We start from the raw sequence: 21,122 nt of genomic DNA, 5'->3' as shown, positions 1-21,122 counted from the left end.
AATAAATGTGACGTTTTATATACACTTCTGAAATTTCTGGACGTTTTTGTGCCGGGATCCGCCTTCTGTTGATTGTCTCGAGATTCCCATTGACTTCCATTATACTTGGTACTCGAGTCGCGCCCAGATGCTCTGTTGCATCACAGGTAGTGATGATCACACTCACTCATCACTCTATCCTGAAGATATTATAATAATAAAAAGTAATCCCAAGTGCTGGTACCGTAATATGCAGCAGAGTCTCTGTCTGGACTCAATTTAATGCATACAGGACTTAAGGATATTGTAATAATCTGATGTCAAAAGAAAAGCCTGACAAATATTTGCATTCTGACAAGTTAAGGGTCTACCTAATGGACACTTTACATTAGCGAGCAGCAGAAATGTGAATACAGCTCTGCAGGGTAAGATAGATTTAAACAGATCAGTTTAAAATAAGTGAGTAATGTACATTAACACTTTGTTCTACAGATTTTCAAAAGTTGTCAGGTTCAGTTATGAAATGAGCCATTTGTTAATGATTCTGGCCTCACAAATACAAATCGGACAATTAAAATTTGTAGTTGTCGCTTGTTTTTAGGATATCAAAGAATTTTCCTTTTATTACTACATAGAATTAATGTATAAAAGTTTCAGCAGTTTGAAACATTATTTTTGCAAATATAAAGATGCAGAATTTTTTGTTATGACAATTTTCTGATATTTAGAGGAAACTTAGCAACAATGCAAAGAACTAAAAAATGTCTAAACACTGTTTCAAATTATAAAACAATTACAGAAATTGCATTACAAAATGTGGTCCTCCTTCAGTAACAAACCTTTTTTTTTTTTGCTCGTCTGCATCAGATTATCTCTTACAATTGTCAAAACAGTAATCTGCAAGTATTGATGGATTCCATTTTCCTTGATATCTTTTCTCTGCTGCAATAGCTTTGTGAAATCTCTCACTGTGCTCATCGCGGATTGCTCCGCTGTTTGGTAGAGAACAAATTTTACATGCAAATGTCCGAAATTAATCTTTAACCCCTTAACGACCGCGGGCCGTAAAATTACGTCCTTGCGGTCATAATGTTACTGCCCGCGGTCTGCCGGCAGCATCATGCTGCGATCGGCACACATCTCAGCTGATTTTCACAGCTGAGATGTGTGCCTGCTAGGCACGAGCAGAATCGTTATCTGCTCGTGCCGTTTAACCCCTTATATGGCGCTGTCAAAATGTGACAGCGCCATTATAAGCGCGATTGCGGTAAACATTTACTTACCGCCCGATACCGGAAGTCACGTGACGCGATCACGTGACTCCCAATAGTTGTCATGGTAACACAGGGTCATGTGATGACTCCTGTACTACACCTGACTTGCTTTCACTTTCGCTGTGCCAGCGACACAGCAAAAGAGAAAGAGCGTATCTGCTGTTTACAGCCTTGTAGCTGTGATCAGCAGATACTGCAGAGCGATCGGAATGCTGATTGCAATAGCCCCCTAGGGGAACTAGTAAAAAAAAAAAAGTAAAAAAAAAGGTTTTAAAAAAATTAAAAAAAAACAAAAAACCTAAAAGTTCAAATCACCTCCCATTCGCCCCATTGAAAATTAAAGGGTTAAAAAAATAAAAAATACACACACATTTGGTATCGCTGCGTTCAGAAACGCCCGATCTATCAAAATATAAAATCAATTAATCTGATCAGTATGCGGCGTAGCGGCAAAAAAATTCCAAACGCCAAAACGATGTTTTTTTGTCGCCACAACTTTTGCGCAAAATGCAATAAGAGGCGATCAAAACGTAGCATCTGCGCAAAAATGGTACCGTTAATGTCAGCTCGAGACGCAAAAAATAAGCTGTCATTGAGCCATAGATCCCGAAAAATGAGAAAGCTACGGGTCACGGAATATGGCGTAAAACGTGCGCCACTTTTTTCGGACAAACTTCCGATTTTTTTTTAACCCCTTATATAAAAGTAAACCTATACATGTTTGGTGTCTATGAACTCGCACGGACCTGAGGCATCACACCCACACATCAGTTGTACCATATAGTGAACAGAGTGAATAAAATATCTCAAAAACAATAGTGCTATCGCACTTTTTTTGCAATCTGTCTGCATTTGTAATTTTTTTGCCGTTTTCTAGTACACTATATGGTAAAACTGATGGTTTCATTTAAAAGTACAGCTCGTTCCGCAAAAAATGAGCCCTCACATGACCATATTGACTGAAAAATAAAAAAATTACGTCTCAGAAAAAGAATGGCGAAAAAAAAAACGGAAAGCGAAAAATCGGCCAGTCGTGAAGGGGTTAAGGGCCTGTTATAGCCAAGATCCTTATATATTTTAAAGAACTTTTCTACCAACTCTTCATAGCTATCTGCTCTTGAGTTTCCCATAAAACTAGTTACCAATATTTATGAGCGAAACTGAGGTTCGATGTTCAGAAACAGACTTCCAAAAAAACCCCAAAAAACCAACAAAGTTTGGGATCGAAGTTCGAGTGAATTACGAGTGCAAACCACTGTGCTTGGGTAGGAGTGATGGTCTGCCCTGTGCGAGCCGCTTGCAATGTTTGAACGGTACACACTGGGGGTAGAAATCAGCGTGATCAGATGCACTGTGCACACACAAACAAAAACAAAAAAAAAAGAAGGTTTTGAAAAACCCGCCTAGCCTCCCTACAATGTGTTTTGCTTATTGCTGGCAGCATGTGGGTGGAGTCAATTACTGACTTAAATTGAGGTTCAGCTCAAGTTGGGGTCAAAAGCCAAACTTTAAGGTTCATATGTACCTGACAAACCAAACTCCCAAAGGTTCGCTCATGTCTAGTTACCACTAATGCCGGTGCTATGCATACAGCCTTTTCCTTGCCCTGCAATTAACAGAGACACTCCTCATTTTGAAGAAGCTTACAAATATGAGGTCCAATTAAGGGCTGGTTCACACTAAGCGACAGCGACAACGAGGTCGCTGTTACGTCACCATTTTCTGTGACGTAACAGCGACCTTGTAAGTCGCTGTTATGATCGCTGCTTAGCTGTCAAACACAGCAGCCGAAGCAGCGATCATAACCACGAGAGCAGGGAGCCGCACACACTGCTTAGCGCTGGCTCCTTGCTCTCCTAGCTACAGTACACATCGGGTTAATTAACCCGATGTGTACTGCAGCTACATGTGCAGAGAGCAGGGAGCCGCGCACACTGCTTAGCGCTGGCTCCTTTCTCTCCTAGCTACAGTACACATCGGGTTAATTAACCCGATGTGTACTGCAGCTACATGTGCAGAGAGCCGGAGCCGGCAGCACAGGCAGCGTGAGAGCTGCGGAGGCTGGTAACTAAGGTAAATATCGGGTAACCACCTTGGTTACCCGATGTTTATCTTGGTTACAGCTTACCGCAGCTGCCAGACGCCGGCTCCTGCTCTCTGCTCGCTTCATTTCGGCGCTCTCTCGCTGTCACACATAGCGATCTGTGTGTCACAGCGGGAGAGCGCCTTTGAAGAAAACGAACCAGGGCTGTGTGTAACGAGCAGCGATCTCTCAGCAGGGGCCAGATCGCTGCTCAGTGTCACACACAGCGAGATCGCTAATGAGGTCACTATTGCGTCACCAAAACCGTGCCGTAGCAGCGATTTCGGTAGCAATCTCGCTATGTGTGAAGCACCCCTAAGACTCCTTCCTTTATCTTTGCTTCACTCAACCTTGGAATTTTAATCAGTGAGATACTTGAAAGCTTTTTACATTTTTATCCATTGTCTTTACAAAGGTCTTCATTAAGGTACCGTCACACTAAGGGTACCGTCACACTTTAGCGACGCAGCAGCGATCCCACCAGCGATCTGACTTGGTCAGGATCGCTGCTGCGTCGCTACATTGGTCGCTGGTGAGCTGTCAAACAGGCAGATCTCACCAGCGACCAGTGACGTGCAAGCGACGCTGCGCTTGCACGGAGCCGGCGTCTGGAAGCTGCGGACACTGGTAACTAAGGTAAACATCGGGTATGGTTACCCGATGTTTACCTTAGTTACCAGCACACACCGCTTAGCGTGTGCAGGGAGCAGGAGCCTGCCAGAGGAGCACCCCAGTCGTAACCTTATGCCGGGCGACATTGTACAATACACCCGGCACTGTGGAGAGAGGGAGTGGTTCGCACTGGATGTCAAGTTGAGGGGCAGCCAGGAGGCCCATGTGAGCGCCGCGCCCCCTCCCTCAGGTGATGCCGAAGAATCCGAGTAAGGCAGCGGAGCACCGTTGCACCGTCCCCGTTGGGACCACCAAAGTCTGTGTGTTTAAAGTTTAAAAGTTGAAAGGTTTTTGAAGAAAATGATAAGTGATCTACCGATGAGCAAGTAACCTGATTGTCAGCACTGTGATTGGAACCGGCCGTTGCCGGCATTGTTGTCCCCGTGGGGACCATCCACAGTGTTTTGCATAGGAACTCCTATGAACAGGCCCGAGAACTTGCAGGGCAACCACAAACGTTCGTGGCATGTAAATAAAAATGTTGTTACAGCTAACAGTTACCGCCTCCGGAGAGGCAGGTTGGAGGGAGGGCCCGCAGTGGAGCAGGCTGGGGCCCAGCCATCACAGGAACCGGTGGCTACCCTCTGGAGGGGAAGGACAGATCCCGCTCGGGTAACTGGTTCAGGACTGGGGTCAAGGGGTGCTGCCTGTTTCCTAGAGGCAGCATCAGGGCCAGGTTACTTGGGTGGGAGAGAGCGGCAGCAGCAACTGTTTAAAATGTTACCGTAACGTTTAAGCAAAGCACCTCCCGATGTGGGATGAAGTTATTTTACTTGTATGTCATATTTTTATATCTTTTCAGAAAAATAAAACCGGTGTTGGACGGGCAGCCCGCGGACGGCCTGCATTTTGCTAAGGGGGAATGTGATGCCCTGGGCAAGCCAGGGGTCACAGGTCATGACACCACCACACCCTACACCCCGGATAGGTACACCAAAGCTACACAAAAATCCTTGTTGCCTTCCTCCAGGGGCTAATGTCCACACCAGGGGGTGGGCCAGGCGGTTGGCTCCGCCCACCAAGGAGTTCACAGCCCTGGAGGCGGGAAAACCAGGCAGATAGAGTTTGGAGGAGGAAGTAGAAGGAGATCAGTTTAGAGTTCAAAGTGAGAGGAGCAAGTGAGAGTAGTGACAGTGAAAGTGATAGTTGAGAAAGCCTGAAGTTGGTCCGGGTGTGTGCCCCGGACTGAGAACAACAAGGTTAGCAGACGGCGGTGACTGTCTGCAGGAGAGGCTGCTTGGAGGTTGCCGAAAGGACCGTGGACGGGTGGTGGCCCGGCGGTACCGGAGCGGTATACGAAGAGAAGCCAGCACCATTGGCAGGGGCCTTTCGGATCCCGGCAAGGCTAGGAGTCGCCGTGAATTTGCCAAATCAGTCAGTGAAGGGGACCTCTGGGTCTCCCAACAACCAAGTCCCGATTGAAGGCAACAGTCCAACCGTTAGAGAGAGACACCGCCACCGCCAAGGCACCAGTTTCTCAGGGCCAGCGCCTGCGGGCAAAGAGGGGCTCCTCCGGCACATATCCGAGCCGGGGAGCGGGTTACCGGTGGGAACCCATCGCTACCAACATTTCATTAGGTTCAGGGACAGAGACCGTCACCGTCAACTACCGGGGAAAAGCAACAGCAGCCGTCCGTGGGAACCGTCTTTCCAGCCGTGTGTTTTACCGAGAACTGTGTCACCGTCTCAGGCTGAGTGAGTACCACAGTGCCGTGAGGCACAGTGCTGCCCCCGCATCCCTGCACCCAACCAAGCCCTGCACCGGCCCTGCCATCCAGCATCTCCCACCTCATCACTGGGCCCCGGGACAACCACCCCCTACCCACGGAGGGGAAAACTAACAACTTTGTTGCTCCCTGTCACCGCTCCCGGGATCCCCATACTGAGCAGCGGTGGTGTCCACACAATCACCACAACCGTTGGTGGCGTCACGGACAATAAACTATCCCAAAAACCAAATCCCTTTCACTCACGGGCGAGGAGCGCCGCTCGAGTCCCCGAGATCCGGCCCATCGCTCGAGCCACCGAGCAGCAGCAGGCCGCAGCAGCAGCGGCAGCCGGACCCGAGTAGTGGAAGAGCGCAGCGTCCCCTCCTCCGCCCGCGACAACTTGGCGTCACGAACAGGATCTTACCGCTCTGCCGTTGGGTAGAGGTGCGCCTTGTGACCGCCGGAGGTGTCCGGCCGGAAAATTTCAGAAGCCGCCATCTTTGGCGCGAAGAGTTCCCGCTCGAGCGTCTTCGAGTAGCAGAGGCGCGAAGGCCAAAACCCCGCCCCGATAGAGGAGGGGCCGGAAAGAGGCTAAGGGGGACGAAATGGCGACTGAGTGCATGTAGCCACGGCTATAAAAGCAGGGACGCCAGGACTCTGCAGCCATCTTGTTCCTGGGAGAAGCCGCCAGCAACATGTGGATGCCGTCCCGCAGCACCGTAGCCCCCGCGCCTGGAACCGCGGCGTGGGTGGAGATCCGGACCGCGCAGCTCTACCAAAGGCTGCAGGTCAAGATGCAGCTCCTCATGGAGAAGTGGGAGACCGACATGGCGGAGGTTATAGCGGCCGTGCGGAGACGAGAGGAGGAAGCTGAGGAAGGGAGGGTGAGTGACCCACGCCCCGATGCCCTTGAAGGGCCGGTCATCGCGGCTGCGGGACCCAGTCTAAACCCTCTCGCCCTGCTGCCTCCCTCGCCACCCGTCGCGGAAGCCGTGACCCCGCCACTAGGCCTGCTACCACCGCAACCGGTAGCGATACCCAGCATGCCCGCCCCAGCGGGCCGACCTGTAGCCGGAGCCCGTAGTCGATCGGAAGTGCTGCCATGGAAAGCCCCGAAAACCGAGCCGGAGGTGTCACCCGAGAAGTCCCCCGAGCCAGAGCCGACAGCCCGCTCTGTGCTGGAGGCCCAGCAGCGGAAAGCCCCTGTGGCCATCCCCCACACCTCGGCTGAGGTTGCGCCGGGTTGCCGCTGCAAGGCGGGGCCCAAGGCCAAGACACCGTGGGGCCTGCCGCCCAGATCACCAGCGGTGGGCAGTGTCCAGCAGGTCCCGCGGGGCCTGATCCGTGCGCCGGAGCTCGCAGCAGCGCCGTACTGGGACAGGGAGCCGGTACCGCTGGGCCTGGAAATCGGTGAGAGAGAGAGAGAAAGAAGGCGGAAATGGTGGCCCGTACAATCCGGGAGAAGGAGAGCCTGAGGCAAGCTACCTTCCGGGTCCGGGGCCCGCTGTATGAGGGGCAGGTGAGGCGGTTTGATGTCCGCCGGGGCTATGGATTTATTTATGAACCGGGCCTGGAGGCCGAAGTGTTTATAGCCCGCCGGGATGTGAATGCTCACCTGCCAGAGGAGCACCCCAGTCGTAACCTTATGCCGGGCGACATTGTACAATACACCCGGCACTGTGGAGAGAGGGAGTGGTTCGCACTGGATGTCAAGTTGAGGGGCAGCCAGGAGGCCCATGTGAGCGCCGCGCCCCCTCCCTCAGGTGATGCCGAAGAATCCGAGTAAGGCAGCGGAGCACCGTTGCACCGTCCCCGTTGGGACCACCAAAGTCTGTGTGTTTAAAGTTTAAAAGTTGAAAGGTTTTTGAAGAAAATGATAAGTGATCTACCGATGAGCAAGTAACCTGATTGTCAGCACTGTGATTGGAACCGGCCGTTGCCGGCATTGTTGTCCCCGTGGGGACCATCCACAGTGTTTTGCATAGGAACTCCTATGAACAGGCCCGAGAACTTGCAGGGCAACCACAAACGTTCGTGGCATGTAAATAAAAATGTTGTTACAGCTAACAGTTACCGCCTCCGGAGAGGCAGGTTGGAGGGAGGGCCCGCAGTGGAGCAGGCTGGGGCCCAGCCACCACAGGAACCGGTGGCTACCCTCTGGAGGGGAAGGACAGATCCCGCTCGGGTAACTGGTTCAGGACTGGGGTCAAGGGGTGCTGCCTGTTTCCTAGAGGCAGCATCAGGGCCAGGTTACTTGGGTGGGAGAGAGCGGCAGCAGCAACTGTTTAAAATGTTACCGTAACGTTTAAGCAAAGCACCTCCCGATGTGGGATGAAGTTATTTTACTTGTATGTCATATTTTTATATCTTTTCAGAAAAATAAAACCGGTGTTGGACGGGCAGCCCGCGGACGGTCTGCATTTTGCTAAGGGGGAATGTGATGCCCTGGGCAAGCCAGGGGTCACAGGTCATGACACCACCACACCCTACACCCCGGATAGGTACACCAAAGCTACACAAAAATCCTTGTTGCCTTCCTCCAGGGGCTGATGTCCACACCAGGGGGTGGGCCAGGCGGTTGGCTCCGCCTACCGAGGAGTTCACAGCCCTGGAGGCGGGAAAACCAGGCAGATAGAGTTTGGAGGAGGAAGTAGAAGGAGATCAGTTTGGAGTTCAAAGTGAGAGGAGCAAGTGAGAGTAGTGACAGTGAAAGTGACAGTTGAGAAAGCCTGAAGTTGGTCCGGGTGTGTGACCCGGACTGAGAACAGCAAGGTTAGCAGATGGCGGTGACTGTCTGCAGGAGAGGCAGCTTGGAGGTTGCCGAAAGGACCGTGGACGGGTGGTGGCTCGGCGGTACCGGAGCGGTATACGAAGAGAAGCCAGCACCATTGGCAGGGGCCTTTCGGATCCCGTCAAGGCTAGGAGTCGCCGTGAATTTGCCAAATCAGTCAGTGAAGGGGACCTCTGGGTCTCCCAACAACCAAGTCCCGATTGAAGGCAACAGTCCAACCGTTAGAGAGAGACACCGCCACCGCCAAGGCACCAGCTTCTCAGGGCCAGCGCCTGCGGGCAAAGAGGGGCTCCTCCGGCACATATCCGAGCCGGGGAGCGGGTTACCGGTGGGAACCCATCGCTACCAACATTTCATTAGGTGCAGGGACAGAGACCGTCACCGTCAACTACCGGGGAAAAGCAACAGCAGCCGTCCGTGGGAACCGTCTTTCCAGCCGTGTGTTTTACCGAGAACTGTGTCACCGTCTCAGGCTGAGTGAGTACCACAGTGCCGTGAGGCACAGCGCTGCCCCCGCGTCCCTGCACCCCACCAAGCCCTGCACCGGCTCTGCCATCCAGCATCCCCCACCTCATCACTGGGCCACGGGACAACCACCCCCTACCCACGGAGGGGAAAACTAACAACTTTGCTGCTCCCTGTCACCGCTCCCGGGATCCCCATACTGAGCAGCGGTGGTGTCCACACAATCACCACAACCGTGGGTGGCGTCACGGACAATAAACTATCCCAAAAAGCAAACCTCTTTCACTCACGGGCGAGGAGCGCCGCTCGAGTCCCCGGGATCCGGCCCATCGCTCGAGCCACCGAGCAGCAGCAGGCCGCAGCAGCAGCGGCAGCCGGACCAGAGTAGTGGGAGAGCGCAGCGTCCCCTCCTCCGCCCGCGACACCTGCACATTCAGGATTGTTGCTCTCTCGCTGTCACACACAGCGATGTGTGCTTCACAGCGGGAGAGCAACAATAATAAAACGAACCAGGGCTGTGTGTAACGAGCAGCGATCTCACAGCAGGGGCCAGATCGCTGCTCAGTGTCACACACAGCGAGATAGCTAATGAGGTCACTGGTGCATCACAAAAAACGTGACTCAGCAGCGATCTCAGTAGCGATCTCGCTGTGTGTAAAGTACCCCTAAGCGACGCTCCAGCTATCTCACCAGCAACCTGACCTGGCAGGGATCGCTGGAGCGTCGTACACGGGTTGCTGGTGAGCTGTCAAATAGGCAGATCTCACCAGCAACCAGTGACCAGCCCCCAGCCAGCAGCGACGCAGCACTTGGTAACTAAGGTAAATATCGGGTAACCAACACGATATTTACCTTGGTTACCAGCGCACACCGCTTTGCGCTGGCTCCCTGCACTCCTAGCCAGAGTACACATCGGGTTAATTACCCGATGTGTAGTCTAGCTATGTGTGCAGGGAGCCGGCACTGACAGCGTGAGAACAGCGGACGCTGGTAACGAAGGTAAATATCGGGTAACCAAGGAAAGGGCTTCTTGGTTACCCAATATTTACATTGGTTAACAGCGTCCGCAGAAGCCGGCTCCCTGCACATTCAGTTGTTGCTCTCTCGCTGTCACACACAGAGATGTGTGCTTCACAGCGGGAGAGCAACAACTAAAAAATGGTCCAGGACCAGGACATTCAGCCAGCGACCTCACAGCAGGGGCCAGGTTGTTCCTGGATGTCACACACAGCAACATCGCTAGCAAGTTGTGCCTCAACAGCGATGTTGCTAGCGATGTTGCTTAGTGAGACGTGGCCTTTAGGCCCAACTTCTTATGCAATGCGGATAACAAAATCTTATGTGAGTCCACAAGTGCTGGATGTAAGATATTTTTACTCCCTGGCAGAAGTGAATGTCAGAGAAGTCATTCTTTTATTGTAGTGGTATTCTTCTGCATGACTATCCCACTCACACAGAAAACAGCTATACTTGGTCTTCTGTGTGGATACACAAAGTAAGAGGGCATCCACTTTTATGACACCATAACGGAGCCAAAAATGTTGGTCATAGTTCAGGCACCTCAACAGCGGTTTCATGTTGCCATAGGTTCCTTTCATGTGGATCGAATAACCAACTGGAATTGAAGGTAGCACATTGCTATTCTTCAGCAAGACGGCTTTTAGGCTAGTTTTGGACAAATCGATGACAAGCCTCCATTCCTCTGGATTATGACTCCTCTTCAGAACTGTTATTAAACTGTTTATGTTGCTACATGCCCCAAAACTGCCCTCCACAATGAAGTATTGGACATGGTCTTTAACACCGTTGCGGAAAAAAAAAAGCTGAACATCACTGGTTAGGAGATTTCACTGCTGAAGCCTGGAACCGAAGAGCTCAGCCTAAAGGCTGCTTTACACGTGAAAGTACCCGCCCCCATCATTTGTGCGTCACGGGAAAATTGCTGTGACGCTAGTACCCGTCACACAAACTTACCTGCCTAACGACGTCGCTGTGGCCGGCGAACTGCCTTTTTGCTAAGGGGATGGTTCGTACAGCGACATCACATGGCAGGCGTCCAATAGAAGTGGAGGGGGGGGAAGCAGCCGAATGAAAGTCACACCCACCTCGTTGGGTACACTGTGTACAGTGTTCGTCGTTCCAGGGGTGTCACACATAGCGATGTGTGCTGCCTCAGGAACGATGAACAATCTGCGTCCTGCACCATCAACGATATTTGGGATTTGAACGACGTGTCAACGATCAACGATTAAATTAGTATTTTTGATAGTTAGCGGTCGCTCGTACGTGTCACACGCAAAGACGTCGCTAACGAGGCCGGATGTGTGTCACGAATTCAGTGACCCCCAATGACATTTAGTTAGCGATGTCATTGCATGTAACAGGGCCTTTAGGGTACCGTCACACTTAAGCGACGCTCCAGCGATCTGACCTGGCAGGAATTGCTGGAGCATTGCTACATGGTGGCTGGTGAGCTGTCAATCAGGCAGATCTCCACAGCGATCAGCCACCAGCGACCTGTGTACCGACGCTGTGTTTGGTAACTATGGTACACATCAGGTTACTAGGCAAAGCACTTTGCCGATATGTACCTTAGTCACCAGCGTCTGCAGCTGCCAGAAGCCGGCTCCCTGCACACGTAACCATGGTACACATCGGGTTACTAAGCAAAGCGCTTTGCTTGGATACCGGATATGTACATTGGTTACCAGCGTCCGCAGCTGCCAGAAGCAGACTCCCTACTCCCTGCACATTCAGATCGTTATCTCCCGCTGTCAAACACAGCGATGTGTGCTTCACAGCAGGAGAGCAACAAGCAAAAAATGAACCAGAGCAGTGTAAAACGATCAGCGATTTCACAGCAGGGGCCAGGTCGCTGCTTAGTGTCACACACAGCAAGATCGCGGATGAGGTCACTGGACGTCACAAAACCTGTGACTCAGCAGCGATCTCGCTATGTGAGAAGTACCCCTTATTCTTGGGCAGATCCAAATCTCTAACTACCACTGTGTGGAGAATTATTAGGCAAATGAGTATTTTGATCACATACTTTTTATACATGTTGTCTTACTCCAATCTGTATAGGCTTAAGAACCAACTACCAATTAAGTCAATCAGGTGATGTGCATCTCTGTAATGAGGTGGGGTGTGGTGTAATGACATCAACACCCTATATAAGGTGTGCTTAATTATTAGGCAACTTCCTTTCCTTTGGCAAAATGGGTCAGAAGACAGATTTGATGGGCTCTGAAAAGTCCAAAATTGTGAGATGTCTTGCAGAGGGATGCAATAGACTTGAAATTGCCAAACTTTTGAAGCATGATCACCGAACAATCAAGCGTTTCATGGCAAATAGCCAACAAGGTCGCAAGAAGCGTGTTGGGCAAAAAAGGCGCAAAATAACTGCCCATGAATTGAGGAAAATCAAGCGTGAAGCAGCAACGTTAGTGGAGTATCAAAAAGCACAAGGTGTGCCATACTCAGGGACATGGCCAAGGTAGAGAAGGCTGAAAAACGACCACCTTTGAACAAGAAACATAAGATAAAACGTCAAGACTGGGCCAAGAAATATCTTAGGACTAATTTTTCAAAGGTTTTATGGACTGATGAAATGAGAGTGACTCTTGATGGGCCAGGTGGATGGGCCAGGTGGATGGGCCAGAGGCTGGATCAGTAAAGGGCTCCACTCCGACGCCAACAAGGTGGAGGGGATACTGGTATGGGCTGGTATCAAAGATGAACTTGTGGGACCTTTTCAGGTTGATGATGAAGTGAAGCTCAACTCCCAGACCTACTGACAGTTTCTGGGAGACAACTTCTTCAAGCAGTGGTACAGGAAGAAGTCGGTATCGTTAAAGAAAAACATGATTTTCATGCAGAACAATGCTCCATCACATGCATCCAACTACTCCACAGCGTGGCTGGCCACCAAAGGTCTAAAAGATGAAAAAATAATGACATGGCCCCCTTGTTCACCTGATCTGAACCCCATAGAGAACCTGTGGTCCCTCATAAAATGTAAGATCTACAGGGAGGGAAACCAGTACACCTCTCGGAACAGTGTCTGGGAGGCTGTGGTGGCTGCTGCACACAACGTTGATCGTAAACAGAGCAAGCAACTGACAGAATCTATGGATTGTAGGCTGTTGAGTGTCATCATAAAGAAAGGTGGCTATATTGGTCACTAATTTTTTGGGGTTTTGTTTTTGCATGTCAGAAATGTTTATTTCTAAATTTTGTGCAGTTATATTGGTTTACCTGGTGAAAACAAACAAACAAGTGAGATGGGAATATATTTGGTTTATATTAAGTTGCCTAATAAGTCTGCACAGTAATAGTTATCTGCACAAACAGATATCCTCCTAAGATAGCCAAATCTAAAAAAAACACTAACTTCCAAAAATATTAAGCTTTGATATTTATTTGTTGAGTCTTTTGGGTTGATTGAGAACATAGTTGTTGATCAATAAATAAAAAAAATCCTTTAAAATACAACTTGCCTAATAATTCTGCACAAAGTGTAGATCATTCAGTTCACTTTGTGTTACATGGGGTGGTTGACAGAAAGTCTGGGTCATGACAGGAAGATGCCTCATGACATCAAGCGCCCTCTCTTCTTCCTCACCTGACTCGACAAAATATTTCTGGTGCTTTTGGAACTGGCAGTTCTTCTGTAAACAGTACTGGGGACATTGCAGATGGAATGTTTGGATAATCAAAAATCCAAATTTTTCTTCCTTGAAACTCTTCCTAACGGGGGGCACATGGAGAAATAGCGATTGGTAGTGTAATCAGTTGACTCTCTCCAGATCATTGGGACTGCAAAAGGCATACTTTACTCTTCCCATGTAACTACTCAGTTGGATGTGATGCACACCAATTTCAGCATGTGTGTGACCAACTCTTGTCACGATTTCCTATTCTACAGCAAAAATACAGGTTTTAGGTAATGATGAGCAAGCATGCTCACCACTGCTCGATACTCGATCAGGCATCGGGGTGCTCGGGTGCGTTCAGTACCTGGTCGAATATTGCGAGGGCTCAGATATGTCATTCGTGATGGATCTGACAAAGAGCCAGATCCCTTTAGCAAACTATGGAAGCCGACACCCTAGGGAGAGCCGCTTGCAGTCTCTAAATGGCTCTCACTGGGGGCAAGATAAATTTGTCTGGATGTGGTGTGTAAAAAGCTAAATAAAATGCCCACCTTCCCCCAGAAATGCTCTGTTTTTAGCTGGCTGTAAAGGCCCAGTCACACACAACGACTTACCAGCGATCCCGAAAACGATGCGACCTGATAGGGATTGCAGGTAAGTCGCAGGTGAGATGTCACAGAGTCAGATCTTACCAGCGATGCGGGAACAATACAGGTCGCAGTAGAGACCTGTATAACGATCTCAGCAGTCACTGTGACCCTGTCCCACAGTGTCAAACACAGCGATGTGTCCTGCCCAGCAGGACATCGCCTTTGAAGAAAATGGCCTGGACCATTCTGCAACGACTAGAGATCTCACAGCAGGAGCCTGATCGCTGGTAGGTGTCACACATAACAAGATCGCTAACGGGATCGCTACTGCGTTACGGAAACAGTGACTCATCTCCGATCTCGCTAGCGATCTCGTTATGTGTGACGGTACCTTAAGTCTGCGGAGAGCAAGACTGCCCATCACTACATGACTTTCTATTATGCTTGTTAATTAATCAGAGCATTCAACTTGCTTGCTTTGAGTAATGATCACCCGAGCAGGTTAGTGCTCACTCATCATTAGTTGTAGACTTTCCTTATCATGATAGTCAAGTTTCGCCTGTATGATGCAGAAGTGACTTCTCCGCATATGTAGCATTTATTTGGACATCCTAAGATGGTAGAATACTGAAGGCTCAAAAGACTAAATGGATAATAGACTAGCGTCAAACAATGCAATAATGATGATGAAATAATAAAGATGCATTCTTTCTATAAGCATGCATGAAAAATGGGATAAGGAATTACAACCTTTTCTGGATCTTAGAAATTAGTCAATCAGCAAATTTAAAGGGAACCTGTCAGCAGAAATTTCGCCAAAAACCTAAAAGATTCCCCCTCTGCAGCTCCTGGGCTGCATTCTAGAAAGGTCCCTGTTATTATTGTGCCCCCTGTGAGACCAAAATAAAGACTTTATAAAGTGGTACCTTTTTGTATTCAGATTCTGTAAATGTGACACGGGGGCGGGCTGCATGATGGCAGTTAGTCTGCCCCCTGCCGCTTTAGGCCGTCCCCCATCGCTGATTTCCATAGCTGTGGACGCCGCCCAGTGCTCCACAGGTCCCCGCGCATGCCCAGTGCCCATCTCTCCTGGATGAGCACTGTGCCCAGTGTCACCGCTGGTGACGTGCGCGCAGGCTTTAGATTATGGGCGGTGCTGTGATGTTTATTACCAAGCAACCGCCCATAATCGCGGGACCGCACTTTCCCCCTCGGCGTCCTTCGTTCTGCGCAAGCGCGGTGCTGCTGACCCCACGTCACCTCTTTCCCATCTAGTTCCTGCCTCAGTGAGCACTCCAAGAGAAGATTAGGAAACGTACAATTGCACTACAAGCTAAAATTTCACATACTGCACTCCAAAAGCATGAAATGTAAAGATATTTACAACAGAGCAAAGCAGCACAAAACGGTAAGGTGAGAAAGAATCAGGGGAGCTCAAATTTTAATTAACTTAATTTTTTGAGCAGGTGATAGCTTCTCTTTAAAGCTTTAAACGTTAAAGGGATAATGCAAAAGGAAAGCATCTAATTCTCTTAACTGCTTATCTATTTAGTCCCATAATTTAGCCTTTTTTTAATACACTTGCTTTAAAAATTCCCTACCATTTCTTAACTACATAATCAAACAGCTACCGTGATTTATTTATTTATTTATTTTAATTTATTGTCTGATGACGTTTTGTTTGAGTACCTCAGTGCATGCTGGGATATTCAAAGCATGATCAGGGGGCAGAGGCTGCAGTCATTGCAGAAATTACACTAGGAAGATACTCAGACACAGCAGTGACAGAACCGCCCCTGAAACAAGTGTCACTGATGCTGCTTTCTTTCAGGAGGGGCAGAGGCTGCAACAGTGACTGCAGCCTCTGCCCCCTCATGACACTTTGATTATCCCACCATGCACTGGGTGGAAAAAATAAATAAAAATGAGCTATTAGTGTAGTTAGGGAATGAACGGTAGGGAATTTTTAAATCAAGCAGCAGAGTTTGAGCCTAGTGTCATTAGCATAACAAGTCCGATTCTCTCACATTGGTTACCATACGCTACTGTGATCCTTAGTTATGCCCCTGCAAAAAAAAAATGTAAGCAAGTCAGCAGCTTAACACCTTAACAACCCATGATGTTCTATGTACAATATGGGTCGTCTCCCTGCCTTAGATGCAGGACCGCACGCTGAGCCTGCATCTTTCCCCGCACATGATGGCTGATCTGATCAGTCAACATGTGCATCTAAAAGTCGCAGGTGGATCAGAAATCCACCCGGGGTTATTAATTGGTTAAATCCAGCTGTCAAACTCTGACCGCAAGATTTTACATGTGTCAGCGGGGGTCGTCATTCCTCTCTCCCATCGTGGGACAACATTGGGTTGCAATGACAGCAAGAGGCCAGCTGATGACCCCTGTGTCTGTCATAATGATCCTCCTGTGAACGCAAGCTGTAAGCCGGCATTCATAGATTATGATTTCAGTTGTACAGGGTAGTGCTGATACACTGTTCTGTATAGCACAGACAAGCAGACAATCACAGTTTAAAGTCCGCTAAAGGGACTAATAAATCCAGTGCCCCAATGAAAATAACACCATTAAAAATAAAAATTCCCATATTTGGTATTGATGCTTTCAGAAATGTCCAATCTATCAAACCCAATTGGGAAACTGCGTACTGTTACGGCTCTTAGAAAGTCGCATCACAAGCAAGAATTTATTTTCACCACGTAAACAAAAAACACTATACGTGTTTTGTATCTATGTAATTGTACTGACCTGGAAAATCATACTGCCAGGTCAGTGTTATGGTAAAATGAATGTTGTATATATAAAAAAAACCTATTGCAGAATATCAATTTTTATTTTTTGCCACACTTGGAATTATTTTACCATTACACCCATATGATAAAATTAATGATGCCATTTAAAATTACAGCTCATGCCACAAAAAAATAAGCCCTCAGATGGCTATATGGATGGAAAAATAAAAAAAATAAAAAAATGGTATGGCACTTGGAATAAGGGGCGGAAAAAAGTGAGTGATAAAAACAAAAAATGACCAAGTCCTTAAGAGGTAAAATACACTGATTAGCCTTCAGAGAAGAAGAAGAATACCCTGTGGAAACCATTTGTTAAAGTATTTGGCAACTGCAAATAAAATCAGATATAATAGCTTTATTAAATAGATCCATTCTCCCAAAACGGCGCAAACAAAAAGTAGAAGATGTGACACAACCACTTGTCCCCAGCATGAGATCTGGATTTAGTCCAGCCTCTAAGCAGGCAGCACATCCATATGTGACCTGAACAGTCAAGGGAGAAACATTGTACAATGAATTAATCTTCAAAAACCTGGAATTTCTTATTAATAAGACACATCAAACATTATTCACTATTTCAAAATTTCCATATCTGATTCTACATCAAAAGAAACCAGGTTATGTCATGATTACAAAAATCTTTGGCAGCATATATGTTTACTTTCTAGCAGATTTATGGCTTGTAACCATAGCTTGAACCAACCATAGTGCATTATTCCTGGCCCAAGGCAATGAGGTATTATTAGAATACTTGCAAACATGACGTATAATCAGTCAGGTCTGCTTATTTTTTCCATGAGGTTATCTACGAAAAAGGTATATTAAAGGAAAAAGAATAAAGGTATACGATACCTCAGATTTTGAAGACATGTTATCCTCCATATCTGTATCATTTGGGTCCACAATGTCTTCAAAAGGGGGCAATGACACCTTCTTCTTATCCAGGACTTCACTTTCAATTTTTACTTTCCCAGGTTTAGGCTGAGATTTGTCTTTTAAAGATTTTTTGTCCGAAGAGGATAATATAAGTAGTGAGGAGTTAGAAAAAGTTTTAAGAGAAGATTCAGAGTTGCTTTTCCTCCTTTTCCTGGACAATGGTTCTTCTGAGTCAATATGAGGAGGCCTCTTTGTAGAGACCTTCTTTTCCTGTTGATGACCACTTGATACCGTAAGAATATTATTGTTCTCACACCTGGGCTCCTTTGACATGGGCTTGGGTTCCTTAAAGGCCATTTTAGGGACAATTTTTTCATCCTTCAGTGGTTTGTTTTCTTTGGGTTTTTTGGAGGATTCTTTGGAAGATTTTGAATGTTCCCTGGATGGTTCTTTGAAGGCACTTCGATGTTCTTTTGAGTCTTTTGATGATTTCTCCTTGTGCTCCTTTGATGATTTGTGAGGTTTAGATAAGCTAATTGGGTTGCTGTTACTGTTTACACTAACTGGTTTACTTGGGTCCTGAAAGAGATATATCCAAGTTTAATTTCAGGCAAAAGAATTTATACCGTTTCCATTGGTGTACAATAGCTTTGATGATCAAAATTTAATATTATAGTTTTTATTTGACTATCATATTAAACATGGCGTCTAATGAACTAGTAGGCAATTAAAGACCAGAAGTAGCTACATAGGTATACAGTATGTGGGAAAACATTCTGGAACTGCAATTTTTTAAAATCACTGCTCATTCTAATTTGATTTTGCCCCAGGGGTGGTTCTAATCAGTGATTAACAGCCTGCCCTGAATAAAGTCACCGTCACACTAAACAACTTACCAGCGATCCCAACAACGATACAACCTGATAGGGATCGCTGGTAAGTTGCTAGGAGGTTGCTGGTGAGAGGTCACACAGTCAGACGCTCCAGCGATCCCACCAGCAACCTGACCTGGCAGGGATCGCTGGAGCATTGCTACACGGGTTGCTGGTGAGCTGTCACACAAACAGATCTCACCAGCAACCAGTGACCAGCCCCCAGCCAGCAGCGACGCACTGAAGCGATGCTGCGCTTAGTAACTAAGGTAAATATCGGGTAACCAACCCGATATTTACCTTGGTTACCAGCGCACGCAGCTACACGTGCAGAGAGCAGGGAGCAGCGCACATTGCTTAGCGCTGGCTCCCTGCTCTCCTAGTTACAGAACACATCGGGTTAATTACCCGATGTGTGCTGCAGCTACATGTGCACAGAGCAGGAGCCGCGCACACTGCTTAGCGCTGGCTCCCTGCTCTCCTAGCTACAGCACACATTGGGTAAATTACCCGGTGTGTGCTGCAGCTACACGTGCAGAGAGCAGAGAGCCGCGCACACTGCTTAGTGCTGGCTTCCTGCTCTCCTAGCCACAGTACACATCGGGTTAATTACCCGATGTGTATTCTGCTACACGTGCAAGGAGCAGGAGCCGGCACTGACAGTGAGAGCGGCCGAGGCTGGTAACGAAGGTAAATATCGGGTAACCAAGGACAGGGCTTCTTGGTTACCCGATGTTTACTGTGGTTACCAGCCTCCGCAGAAGCCGGCTCCTGCTGCCTGCACATTTAGTTGTTGCTGTCTCGCTGTCACACACAGCGATCTGTGCTGCACAGCGGGACAGCAACAACTAAAAAATGGTCCAGGACATTCAGCAACAACCAGCGACCTCACAGCAGGGGCCAGGTTGTTGCTGGATGTCACACACAGCAACATCACTAGCAACATCGCTGCTACGTCACAAAAGTTGTCCATCAGCAGCGATGTTGCTAGCGATGTTGCTTAGTGTGACGGGGCCTTAAGTATCCATACAGACATAGATGTCAATCATGAATGATGACCAAGTCCTTCACCGCCCTGGAACCGTTGATAAGAATCATAAGTACATTTTAACTGATGAACATACAGGTTATACTGAATCTTTTTCTCCAAATCTATATATCAATTTGTTCATTTTCTCTTTCTCGGACATAATGCTGATTGATTTCACAGCATTTTCAAACTGAAAGGTTCTCATCAAAATTATTTGAAAATTAGTGGAAATGGTTGAAGAGAATGGTCAAAGGCTAATGAAGAATGCAAAATGTTCCTGTTGGTGAATGGTCACTTACACAATCTTTCAGTATATTAGATTTGTGCCTGTTCCAGCGATGCTATTAGGCCAAAATGGAGGAAAACCATTCCATTGAGACAAGGTGTACCCAATTAAGATGGTCCCTCAACTAGTAACTCATCTTGCTATGTGCCAGTAGGCCTCAAAATATCTGGATATATAATGATGCACCATTATATATCCAGCTATCTATAGCCTGGTCTAAAATGGTCAAGCCAAGATCCAGCTCTGCCCCCCGTCTATTATTGATGCCTGCTGGTGCATAATGAGGTGAGTTGATAGAGGGACCATCCTGATTGGGTACACCTTGTTACAGTGGGAAGGTTTTTACGCTTGTTTGAGCAAAAAAATTGTTAACCAAGTATCCTATGGTTTTTTACATGTGTTAGTATTTACTTACTGTAGAGTTTCCATGCATTGTTTTTATTCTAGGTTATAATTAATCCTATACATTATAAACAGATATATATTTAACACTTTCAGCACATTACAATAAATTGAAGTCATAAAACACTACAGATTCATACATTGATGTTTTGTGTTCTCTTCAAATACAGATTGAATTATATAAATTATGTTGTAATAATTCTCATATTTTCAGGAAAGATTACCATGTGTCTGTTCAAGATTGGATATAGTAAGTTTGACTTCTATGTTATACTTCTTTAATAAGTTTAATACAAAGTAATTATATTTTAATCTTTATTTTTTTTTCTCCAATCATCACGATCTACTGGAAGAAAAACAGACCAAAAAAAAAAAAAAAGCTACAACCATCACTTCTGATTCACCAAATAAAACCCAAAGATGTATAGAGATTATTTAGTAAATCTGGATATCCTTGGTCCTAAGATTTCTAATAGTAAGGGCTCATTCAGATGTCCGGACAGGCCGCTGGTCTCCTGACCCAAACTCAACAGCTTCAGTCCATGCATTGTGGCCTGGGATCGGTCCATGACGTACAAATGAGCCCTGACTAGTGTGTACATTGCAGAATATAAAAACACAGAAAAAAAAC

At 47.4% G+C, this 21,122-nt stretch overlaps 1 protein-coding gene across 3 annotated transcripts in view; it reads right to left on the bottom strand.

Annotated features, from left to right (window-relative positions):
• MLLT3 (MLLT3 super elongation complex subunit) overlaps positions 1–21,122 on the bottom strand; it is a 485,346-nt gene that overhangs the window by 188,213 nt on the left and 276,011 nt on the right. For all 3 annotated transcript variants that reach the window (XM_075316277.1, XM_075316263.1, XM_075316270.1), the window contains exon 6: positions 17,878–18,480. In XM_075316277.1, the coding sequence (XP_075172392.1) occupies positions 17,878–18,480 (603 nt within the window). The remainder of the gene's footprint in view (positions 1–17,877; positions 18,481–21,122) is intronic.

This window comes from Anomaloglossus baeobatrachus, chromosome 1 (genome assembly GCF_048569485.1).
Source record: "Anomaloglossus baeobatrachus isolate aAnoBae1 chromosome 1, aAnoBae1.hap1, whole genome shotgun sequence".
NCBI lineage: Eukaryota > Metazoa > Chordata > Amphibia > Anura > Aromobatidae > Anomaloglossus > Anomaloglossus baeobatrachus.
This window is presented reverse-complemented; position numbering and strand designations above follow the sequence as displayed.